Source organism: Bubalus kerabau, chromosome 10, assembly GCF_029407905.1.
Source record: "Bubalus kerabau isolate K-KA32 ecotype Philippines breed swamp buffalo chromosome 10, PCC_UOA_SB_1v2, whole genome shotgun sequence".
In the NCBI taxonomy this organism is placed as follows: domain Eukaryota; kingdom Metazoa; phylum Chordata; class Mammalia; order Artiodactyla; family Bovidae; genus Bubalus; species Bubalus kerabau.
This window is the reverse complement of record NC_073633.1, coordinates 75,644,687-75,656,980: the sequence shown is the minus strand read 5'-3', so window position 1 is coordinate 75,656,980 and position 12,294 is coordinate 75,644,687. Positions and strand designations below refer to the sequence as shown.

The 12,294-nt window shown below is 37.2% G+C and overlaps 1 protein-coding gene across 15 annotated transcripts in view; it reads right to left on the bottom strand.

Annotated features, from left to right (window-relative positions):
* The window catches only part of KIAA0586 (KIAA0586 ortholog), a 130,196-nt gene that overhangs the window by 117,610 nt on the left and 292 nt on the right, over window positions 1–12,294 (bottom strand). For 8 of the 15 annotated variants that reach the window (XM_055538192.1, XM_055538199.1, XM_055538195.1 and 5 more), the window contains exons 1-5: window positions 11,876–12,015; window positions 11,119–11,400; window positions 10,122–10,189; window positions 7,631–7,700; window positions 6,444–6,513 (exon numbers count right to left, since the gene is read on the bottom strand). In XM_055538192.1, coding sequence (XP_055394167.1) covers window positions 6,444–6,513; window positions 7,631–7,700; window positions 10,122–10,189; window positions 11,119–11,374 — 464 coding nt within the window. In that variant the 5' untranslated portion in view covers window positions 11,375–11,400; window positions 11,876–12,015. Of the gene's footprint in view, window positions 1–6,443; window positions 6,514–7,630; window positions 7,701–10,121; window positions 10,190–11,118; window positions 11,401–11,875; window positions 12,019–12,294 lie in introns of those variants that run through there. The other 7 variants (XM_055538193.1, XM_055538196.1, XM_055538194.1 and 4 more) reach the window with 7 other exon arrangements.

Here is a 12,294-nt window from a genome sequence, read left to right as displayed (position 1 = left end):
GAACCATTAGAAGGAATACCTACAAATGGCAATCTGCTGCAGGTGAATTTTCTAGATTTTTTTTAAAAAGATAAATTCCTATTTTTTGCTGTCAGCATATCAGTCATTTGGTTAATGAAATCTATTCAGGCTCAGGTCACCACACACTAAGAAAATTAAAAGATAATTCCCAGAAGGCACTGATAATTTCCGAAAATATGACTTACACATATGAAAAAGACATGGGCACAATTACAATGATTTATAGTCAAGAAGCGCAAATCTGGGACTTCCCTGGTGGCCCAGTGGTTAAGAATCTACTCGCCAATGAGGGGGACACAGGTGCGATCCCTGGTTTGGAAGGATCCCGTCTGTCATGGAATAACTAAGGCCATGCGCCACAACTGCTGATGCTCGCATGCACAGCGCCCATGCCCTCCATAAGAGAGGCACAATGTGAAGTCCTGGCACCACAACGAAGAGTAGCACCCACTCACCACAAACAGAGAACACCCCCATGCAGCAACACAGACCCAGTGCAACCAAAAATAAATAAAAATAAAATTTTAAACGTTTTTAAAAAGAAGTACAAATTTAAAACATACAGCAAAGGCTCTAAGTATTCAGGTATCAAGTTTTACTCCCAAAGGAAGACAACCCAAGAGAGACTATTAAAACTGTTGAAAAGAATTTCTAAACTTCTAACTCATTTAGATTTAATAAATGTCACCTAATTTATTAAAACGGGCATAAAATACATTACTAAGCAGTCTGGATTAAAGATGAGTCCAATAAAATAAAATTAAAAAAAAAAAAAAAAGATGAGTCCAGAAAATACATATTCACAATAAGGCATTTAACTAAACACTTATTAAAAAAAAAAAAAAAGACTGGTCAAGTTTGTGCTGTGTTTGGCCTAAAAGAAATGAAAGAAACACTGACAAACTTGAAGAGTGCCTAAGGCAAGTCTAAGTAAAATCAGCAGGAATGTGCTTCATGTCCAGCTGCTGGATTTCCACCTTCTGATTTTTAAAGAAGGCACAGAGCTCTTAAACTTACTCCTCTTTGATGTTGCCTCATTTCTATTAAGAGCATCATTTGTCTCACATTCTCAAAATTTTGAAGTTATCTTAAGTTCTCTACCCTTTAGTTACTTTCTCATACCCAACTGAGTCATCAGGGTTTCTCAATTATTTCATCACAATTGCAGGAATCATGCCATGGAATTATAGAAGCAGGCGAACCCAATAGCCCAGCTTCCCTAATTTTCTTCATTTTACAGATGAAGAAAGAAACTGAGGTCCACAGAGATAATGGGATTTACCTGATCACGTCATAGAACTAGTAAGTAGCCAAGTTAAGGCCAATGCCCACAGACCTTCCCATGATATCAAGCTTTTTTTCTCAAAACAGCACTTCTCCCTTCATAATTCTGCTCCAGTACAAAACCATCATCTCTTGCCAACTATTTCATTCTTCTGGTTTCTATTTGCTTAGAAACTTTTCACACAGATTTCACCATTTAAAAATCTAAAATCATTCCTTACAGACAACTGAATAGGCTAATTTCCTATTTGGCATTCCACTTACTCCATCCTCTGGCCCTGCGCTAGGTTCCAACATATACTGTACTTTCCGTTTCCTCTCCCCAGTCACGCTGCTCTCACTGACTGCACTACACTGCTCTCACAGGTGACTCCAGGCTTTTTTTCAGACTCTTCTCTCAATCTTCTTCACCCAACTTGCTCTAACCTTCTTCCCAAGATTCAACAAAAGTCTTACCTTTTCAATAAGCCTGTTCTTGGGGACTTCCCTGGTGGTCCAGTGGTTAGGACTCCGAGTTCCCAATGCAGGGAACGTGGGTTCAACCCTGGGAACTAAGATCCTGAATGCCAAATGGCACAGCCAAAAAAATAAATATGCCTGTTCTTATAACACTTCCTCTTGATCTCTCCGTTCATTAATTTCTTTTCATTTACTTTCGATGGGCTTCCCTGATGGGTCAGATGGTAAAGAATCTGCCCACAGTGCAAGAGTATCAGGTTTGATCCCTGGGTCAGGAAGATCACTGGAAAAGGGGATGGCTACCTACTCCAGTATTCTTGTCTGGAGAATTCCATGGACAGAGAAGCCTGGCGAGATACAGTCCATGTGGTCGCACAGTCAGAAATGACTGAGGGACTAACACATCACTTACTTCCAATACCATACAACTGAGGCTTGACAGTCAGCCATCCTACAGTTTAAATGGCTTCTCTTGTGGCTGAACTGGTAAAGAATCTGCCTGCAGTGTGGTACACCTGGGTTCAATGCCTGGGTTGGGAAGATCCCCTGGAGAAGGGAAAGGCTACCCACTCCAGTATTCTGGCTTGGAGAATTCCATGGACTGATAGCCCATGGGGTCGCAAAGTCATACACAACTGAGCGACTTTCACTTGCACAGAATAGACATTTAACAAAACTAAAGCTGAGCACCAAAGAATTGATGCTTTGGAACTGTGGTGCCGGAGAAGACTCTTGAGAGTCCCTTGGACTGCAAGGAGATCCAACCAGTCCATCCTGAAGGAGATCAGTCCTGGGTGTTCTTTGGAAGGAATAATGCTAAAGCTGAAACTCCAGTACTTTGGCCACCTCATGTGAAGAGTTGACTCATTGGAAAAGACTCTGATGCTGGGAGGGATTGGGGGCAGGAGGAGAAGGGGTCGAGGATGAGATGGCTGGATGGCATCACCGACTCGATGGATGAGAGTTTGAGTGAACTCTGGGAGTTAGTGATGGACAGGGAGGCCTGGCGTGCTGTGATTCATGGGATTACAAAGAGTCAGACATGACTGAGCCTCTGAACTGAACATGTTAACAAAATTAACAATGTATCAAATGTTTCCTCTCACAGCTCTAATCATGCATTCCTCCATCTATGTACCTATTCTCTCCCCAACTAAGCTCTAAGCAACCTGGAGTGGGGGGTTTTTATACCACATAAGCAGTAAGAAAGAGCACTGAGCTGGTGCTAAATATACATTTAGCTGACTGAGTGGTGTACTAAGAAAATATAATTCAGATAATCCCTATCGTTTAGAATTTGTCTGAAGTCTGAATGTGATTTATCCTTTAAGATCTCTCATTCTGTATTAACACATTAAATTGACCAACAAGAAAAATAACATTATAAGGCCAGACATCAACTTCTTTATAAGCTTTAAAATTTTCCTATTATCAAATTAGTAAATGCTCAATGCAGCAAATGAACTTCTAAGTGTAAAGAACTAGAAAAAAATGCACATAATTCACCCACTCAGAAGAAACTATTCCTTTCTTTTTTGTCTTTCTCTAGAACTTTTTTTACTCCTAAATCCTCTGAATCTGGCATCTATCTCAATACCACACTGAAACCGCTCTTACGAAGGCCATTAATACCTCCTCTCCTCTTGCTCAATTCAATGGACGCTTTTCAGTCCTTATCTTTATGTCTGAGCAGCTATCAAACTCAGAACCTCACTTCCTCAGTTTTGTTAAGACCACACTCTTCACCTCTGGATAAACTTTCTGAGTGGCACTTAGAAATCATGTTGCTTTCTCTGTACATCTCTTAAAGATTCGGTTTTCTTACAGATCTATCCTAAGCCATCTCTTTTCACTCTCACACTCCCACCAGGCCAATTCAACCACTTTCAGAGCTCAGATTACTATCTACATACGGATGACTTATATACATGGATTTCTAGCTTAGAAATCTTTTGCCAGTTTGACATCTATATGGCTTGGTGGGTAAAGAATCCACCTGCAATGCAGAAGAGACCAGAGATATGGGTCTGATCCCTGGGTTGGGAAGATCCCCTGGAGGAGGATATGGCAACCCACTCCAGTATTCTTGCCTGGAGAATTTCATGGACAGAGGAGCCTGGTGGGCTACAGTCCATGGGGTCACAAAGGGTCAGACATGATTGAGCATATGGCATAGAGGTTCAATTTGCTATTAGACGCTTTTCACCTGGATGTCTCATAGGTACCTCAAACCCTTGCCAATGGCTAAAGTGAAATTTATTGCCCCAACACCTCCCCTTTTCAAGGAATACTATTCATGACTATGCATTTATACAAACCAAAAATCTGGGATCCATCCTTAGCTCCTTCCTCATGGTCACATCTAAGCATCAATTCCTGTCAATTCTATCTCCAAATTATCTTCCAAACCTGTGCACTCCTCTCCAGGCCAGCATGATTCCCACCTTCACATCCTACCACTTACCAATGGATTCAGGATCAATCTAACCCATCTCTTTAAAAGATCTTTGAAAAGTTCATAGTCAATTGGTTTCCTAGACTTCAGTCCAGCCCTCTTCTAATGCATTTTTTCCTGAGTGAGCCTTGTAAGAAATATATATCAAACTTTAAAACTTTTAAATGATTTGCCATTTCTCTTTAAGTCCAAACTTCTTTGGTGTAGTTCATAACTCTGCTTACCTTTCTGACACAGGAAAGGTCATTCTACCCTTGTTCTAGACACTCCAGACAGACTCGTCATTCCTCAAAGGCTCATTCCAGTCAATTGCCTTTTTTTTCTTTTTTTTTTTTTTTTTTACAGCTTTACTGCATATTCTAACATCAAATAGGGCAGATTCTCCATCGTTCCATTTTTGTTTCTCCAAAATTAGCTATTCTCCACTGTGTGTATTCTACATATATGTATTCTTAACAGTATGTGCATACATTCTCAACTGTGTACCCTTTCAAGTAAATTTTAGAATCACTTTGCCAAATTCCATCTGCCATTCTCAAAAGAAAAAAAGAAAATCAAGTGACACGGACTACAGCAAAGTTTCTCTAGAGACACAATTAGACTATCTTTTAACCCAACATGAGAGTCATTTTTATGGTTCTGACTCATACCATTCTCTACACTGCAATAACCTTCTCAAAGGCCCTTCCTAGTTTTTCTTTTTCAATTCTGTTTGTTCATCCTGAAATGGGGAGACACCTACTGTGAACAAGTAGGAGGGGTAGTAGTCACAGTTACTTCTCACTGTCCACTTGTTTATGAACAACTTCTCCCTCTCGGATCTGAGAGTTCTGACTTGAAGGCAAGTTGATCAAGCCCCTCTTGTGGTTGCAAGTAGTCACTTCTACCTGGGGTCAGTTGGATGGAAATGGTAATCACTTTTTCTCCAATGAATTAGATGTAATCTGAAATTTTTAGTTTATGTACAGAATTTGGGAGACTGCCCCTCCGTCATATCCTTACTTATGCCTTTTCTTATATATTCACAAACTCCAGAATACAATTTACCATTCAAATTCTCCTTCTAATCACCTATTACATACTGGGAACTGGAGGCTGACCAAATGTCAAAAAGAAAAGCACCATTAAGCCAAACAACCAGCTGTGAAACTCTGGCTGGCTCAGATCACACTCCTTGTGGTTTGCTGTGCTGTGCTTAGTCGCTCAGTCATGTCCAACTCTTTGCAACCCCATGGACTGAAGTCTGCCAGGCTCTTCTGTCCATGGGGATTCTCGAGGCAAGAATACCAGAGTGGGTTGCCATGCCCTCTTCCAGGACCTTGTGGTTTAGAGGTAGTATTTACTTTGTTAGTGTTTCCCAGAGTATAATATGTATATTATGAATAACTATAGGTAAAAAAAGAATAAACTTTACTTTAGTAGTTGTAGAGCTCTGGTCCAGGAGTAGAATATATTTAGCGCAGGAACATAAATCTCATTCCACCCCCACTAGTGATTTTTAAAAATATCCCTGGTGATACATTCTTTCATGTTTAGCACAGTGCTGTTGTCAGGGTTGACTCTGTATTTCATCGGCAGTAAAGATAAAGCTGGAAGGAAGCATTTAGATAGAGTAATAGCCAGTTTTCCTTCACTCCACTCAGATGCTAAGCTTGTCCCTTTCTCAAATCTTAAGCAGAGATTAAGAAAAAGTCTAAATGTCCTTTTTCAGTAAGCAGTATTATGTATGTGGTCATATATGTGACCGCTGCTATGAGTAGTATAGTGAAGTGACTAAGAGAGTACTCTTTAGACAGACTACCTGGGTTTGAATTCCAACCCAGTGAATACGTGCTCAATGACTTCAGGAAAATCAATCCCTCTGTGCCTCAGTTTCCTTATCTATAAGATGGGGATTCTGTGAAATTGGGATGGTAATGTAATCTGTATTATTGGATTTTGAAAAAATTAAACGAGTTAATGCATATAAAGTGCTTACAACAATACCTCTTCAACAACAACCACAGCAACAATAATAACAGCCATTGTTATCATTGGCTGTTAACAGCCATTGAGTATTTTATACATGCCCAGCATCATGAAAAATGCTTTATACATATTATCACACTTATATATTTCACATATTGGAAAAAACAACTTTTTTCCCTAGGTGCAAAACATAAACAAAGCTGATTTTAAAGAAATACAAGAAATGCCTCGCCCATTTTCTGTAAATGAAACTTACTTTTGTTTTAAAACTGCTCTTAGAGCATCCTTCTGTCCCATAGTGTACTGAGAAATAAAGATGTCATTTGCTGCAATATAAAAACACAAAAATATACTTTAGATTCCTAGAAATGTATCACATTTTGATAAGCTACTCAAAAATTTTTAATTAAAAAAAATGTTTGGGAATTCAGCAATATGATTTCTCAATTTAAAAAGACAAGAAACAAATTAAGTGACTTGAGTAATAATAGTCATAACTTGAGACTGTAAGAATAAAATTGTGTAGAAACACTTGGGGCCAAATTAGAGACATTTGTTCAAACTCTAATGAGAACACTGCTTAGCTGAAAACAAAACCAACTACTTTAAAAATGTCATTAAATCCATTTTTTCAAAGCATATTTTTAATCTATTATCTTACCAAAGACTATTCAGCCTTTATACTCAGGTATCAAATATCAAACTATGCAATAGGTTGGCAATAATAAAATTACCTTTACTATCACAAATCATTTTCTGGACTTCAGAGATTTCCAAGCTTAACTTGGAAGGAAAAACGAATTAAAAATGAAAACAAGAAAAAATTGTAAGTTTGTTTAATAAATACCTAAAACAAAATCAATGAATATCTAAAACTCTAAAATTCTATCCTTACCAAAAAAATTCTTACATGTGTGCTAAGTCGCTTCAATTGTGTCTGACTCTTTGTGACCCTATGGACTGTCGCCCACCAGGCTCCTCTGTCCATGGAATTCTCCAGGCAAGAATACCGGAGTGGGTTGCCATGCCCTTTTTCAGGGGATCTTCCTGACCCAGGGATCGAACCCACATATCTTATGTCTCTTTACCACCAGCACCACCTTGGAAGCCCAAATTCTTACATATTACAACATAAATGAACCATGAAGACATGCTAAGTGAGATAAGTCAATCACCAAAGGACAAAACACTATATATGATTCCACACATATGGAGGTATAATAGAATATATAGAGACAGGAAGCAGAATGGTGGGAAGGGGAATAGAGTTAGTATATAATGAGAACAGAGTTTTGGTTGGGGAAGATGAAAAGTTCTGGAGATGGGACGGTGGTGATAGCTTGCACAACATGAATATACCTAATGCCACTTAAAAATGGTAAAAATGGCAAATTTTACATTATGGGTATGTTACCAAAAAAATTAATAAATCTATCCTTTTACCTTTTTGTCTGTTGTTCTCTTCCATGTTATTCAAAGGCAACACTTGCACTGCAGCATCTTTAGAAAAATCCTTCAGGATATGAAAGGAAGAAATGAAAGGCATAAATCCACTTTATGATTCATTATTTATTAAGTACCATTTATTAGCTTATGTGACTACTGTGTCCTGGGAGAACACAACTATTTGTTTATTTATACACTTAATTCCAGCACCACCATGCTTAGGTACCCTGAAGCTACTCAAAGATGTGCTGAATGAGTAATGAGCTGTCAGACAAGTGAATGAATCGGAAAATGAACAAGCAAGCGTGGTCCTGAAATTCAGATTCAAATCCCAATTTGCTACTTTCAGCACAGCAACCCATGTAACATTTCAATGGCTATAGTTAAACGTAAAAACATGATTCACGGTGAGACAAATGTAGTTTATAAGGATGTCCAATGCACGGCACTACACCAGAAATTAATTTTCACAGTATTCTTTGTCACTGAGCTATAATGTAGTCTCAGAAGACTTCTTTATAGACATGACAACTACAGCCAAACAGATTTCTGCTCACATGTGTGTACCCCAGGACTTCACTTCTAAGATTCTATTCACTGCTAAGACATCATGACATTTTAAGTACTTGGTTCATTTAACATTGCTTCACCTTCCTTAGGCACACATTTTTCCCCCTGCTAAATCATTAAACAGAAAATAAAAAATAATAAAAAAATTGATACAAGCTATCTGCTGATAATAGGTGTTAAATTCCTAAAAATAGCCAATGAGACTAACAATACAGTGGAATGCATCTGGGAAATCAAAGAATTCCCACAAAACAGTAAGAAAAAGCACAGCACATAAATATGTATTCACAAAAGAATAAATACAGGTGGCAATATAAATGAAAAAAATTTCCCCTTCACTAATAATAAAAGAAATACAAAGTCAAACAATGTGATGCCCTTTTCACCTATCAAAACAGCAAACTTTATGTTTGTTTGTTTAATTTTAATGCTTCATATAAATGAAGATGGAGGGAAATCCACTAATTTTACTCATGACCTTGCTGGAGAATACATATTGATACAGTTTTTCTGGAGGCAATCTAGAAATATTACAAAAAATGTGCATATTCTTTTAGGTAATAATTTTATACCTAGAAATTAATATAAGAAAGTGAGCTCAGATACAAACCAGAATGTTCATCACCTGGCTGTACATATTATAAAAATTTCGGGGGAAAAAAACCTCAATGTCAAATAATAGGAATATGAACATATAAACTATGGTACACACATACACTGAAATTCTGTGAATTTATTAAAAGCTCCTAAGGAAAAAAAGCAATGACATGCAACAATAACTTTAATATTACTTAGTTATAAAATAGTCCCATTTCATAAAATATACATATACATAGAAAAAAACTCAAAATGTTAACAGTACTTGATTTTATATAATTGTGGAATTTCTTTTTTCCTTCTTCTTTTTGAATTTTCTATACTGATTTTAAGGTTTTGTTTTCTTTCTGCATATGTATAAGGATTTGCTCCTTATAGTAGGAAAAGGTAACTCTTACCAGTAGGAAGAAACAAGTATGAAGAGGAGCAAATCTAAATATGAGCAGATTGGACACAAACTTATTTCATTTCCTCTTTAAAATAGCATGGTCAAGTCAATAGAGAATATAATCTTAGCCCTTACTTATGAAATAAAAACGTAATGCAAAAAGGCTGCAGTTTGTGTTCATGGTAAAATGATAAAGAACTAGGTTTGCTCTGCAGGTATATTTTATATTAGACAAATCTACACAAAACAAATTGTTAGCCCATATTAAATCTAATGAAATCCTGCCTGATGATCTTCCAAAGATCACCCTTTTATGTTCAATTATACAATAATAACATATCCATACATTTGAGAAATTAAATAACAGAATTAAAATACCATTAATCTTTAAATAAAGCCTCCTCAAAAAAGAAATAAAAAACATCAACCCAAAGGCTAGGTATTTATTCAGAGACCAAGTACAGCACATAATTATACCTTTTTATGATGAATTGTTGACAAAATTCATAAGTAAATAGCTGCAATACCCGTTTTAGTTTACTTGTTAAATTCACGATATACAGTCAATATTATGATAAGCGGTCAAAGTCTAATTAAATTGTGTGACCAAACATATTTATAAACAAATATTTTCAGCATTATAAATTAAAAATGACGTTAAGATGAGAATTTCATGTCATTAGCTTTTAAATAGCTCTCAAAAAAAAAAGCACACAAAAGGCTTCAGAATAGTTAGAATAAATTCCCACTTTACTTTTTTAAAATTCTGTTGTTACAGCTCCTTTACCTTTACCTAGCAGTTTGTAAAAATATGTCTTCGGTGAGTGAACTTTAATTAAAAACAAGGCCTATTGCTAATCAAAATTTTTAAAAGGCTTACTTGACAATACTTAAAATTTTAACATGAGTGTAATTAAGAATTCTTTTGCTTACACTTTCTGACACAGGATTTTCTACTGGAGGCTGCTGATAATTTCTGGCAGAAGTTAAGTCTGATGAACCTAACAAAATAAAAGAATCAATTTTAGTGAGTTTTAAATTAGAATGTTTCCTGTAGAAACTGTATAAGCATAATTCAAGAACTATAAATTCCATATTAATGCAAGACCTAAACTGGAAGCCAATCTTCATGCAAAAAGCTTAAAATGTACATATATATATATACACACCGATGAAGGTTTTCACATCTGATATTTTGGAAAGTAAGGGCTCAGAACTGACAATCCAATAAGACAAGTATAAAAAGTTATACAACCAGCTACACTACTGAATTAGGACAAACTATGGGTGCAAGCACTTGCCAGGAAGAAAACATGCACATGATGTAAAGCCTAATTAAACAGCAGGCCTAGGTTATGCTGAAACTGCCAAAAGCAGCACCATAAAAACTACTTTATTTATTCTTTTTCGCACTTATATTCATTAATCTGATTACCAGTGAAATGGGTAAAGCAACATGTTATTTTTACTTCCAGGGAGCTCAGACAAGTTAAGTGAATTGGATTATGGATGCCATCAAAAGGCAGAAACTGTGCTTTTTTACAATTCCAAACTGTACAGCATTATCCAAACAGAAGGTAAAAAGCCAGCCCTACTGGTGAAAAGCACGTCACACTAGTTAAGTGTCTCCATCACAGATATGGACAAGAATAGTGTGCCAAAAAAACACGCAAAGAAAAAATAAAATACGAAATGTTTTATTCATTCCATCTATTGAATATGATTCGATGTAGACTGTTCCTGCCTGGCCATTTTCCCAGGAAAAGGGGTCACTCTTCTAACGATTGTACAAGCGAGACATATCTTGTATTTAGGAATTTAAACATTAAAAATCCTCTAGGTTTTGAAACACACACACAAAACGAAATGAAAATAAAGACTAAAGATTTACAAAATCAAAAACCGGTTGAAACTATTTGGAATCACGTACCACATAACGTTCCATTCAAGCTCTTCCCAGTTCTAACAGGAAGACGTTTATTTGCAGACAACGCTGGAGGAACACGGGACAATTCATCTTTCAGCAAAGCCAAATTATCTCCCTGATTTGGAGAAACTATCTCACGAAGTCTCCTCGCTGGTACTTTAACCTTTTTTTTCTTTTCCAGGCAAAACTCTGAGCCTTTCATATTACTGGTAACAAACCTAGTCCCACAGTTCTGAACAGAATGTTCTTCTGGGTCCATAAAACTTCAGAACAAAATTTTCACCGCTATAAGGATTTAGGGGGCCCGGGGGTAGGGGAGAAAAAATGAAGGAGGAGTATGATAAAGAAAAGGTGAATTTCACGTGATTTTGAAACATGCAATCATCAACTTTTACATAAAACAATGCCTAAACAGACTATCCACAAAGCCGGAAATTTCAATTTGGTATTTGACCCAGGATTGATTTACCCATCAATCCCACTAGAACATAATTACCCTTTAATTCCACTCAGCCTATTAATGCACCACGCCAATAAATCTGAAAGTGAGGAGGACAGGAGAACGGCCACATAAGCAATAATAACAATAACACAGAGCACTGCCCTAAAGTACTCCGGGAGAGACGGCAGTACAAAGGAAACCAGATGCGGATGCGAGTTAAATGAGAGGGAATCAAGCAGGCAAAACGAAATGCTGTTTTTCCAAAATCACCTACATAAGAGGCTTAATAGCTTCCTTTAACCAAAGAGTCTTACACACCCCTTCCGAAGTAATCAGACACCTAAATTCACCCTTCCATGTCTCCCGAAAGCCCGGTTTCTGCGGAGTCACAGGTCTCATCTGACAAGTTCAGTTGCCCGCTGGTCAACACCTACTTCCCTTTAAACCCGCCCTTCAAACACAACACGCATGCGCGCCATGAAATCGTCCAAATCCTCCAACCAAAAAGCTAAACACTGTCGGGTGCTTCTCCATTCCTCTCCGGGTGGAAACAAACTGCCGGCGTCAAACACTTAAAACGGGTGTGAATTTTTTATTAAAGCCAGTAGTACATTGCCCCACAAGACTTAAAACACTGAATAACACCCGAGTCTCATCTAGGACCCGAAGAACTCCCGACCTAGCTGGTTATACACCATTCTTGTTATTAGGGACTGTTTACAGTAATGCTCCTGGAG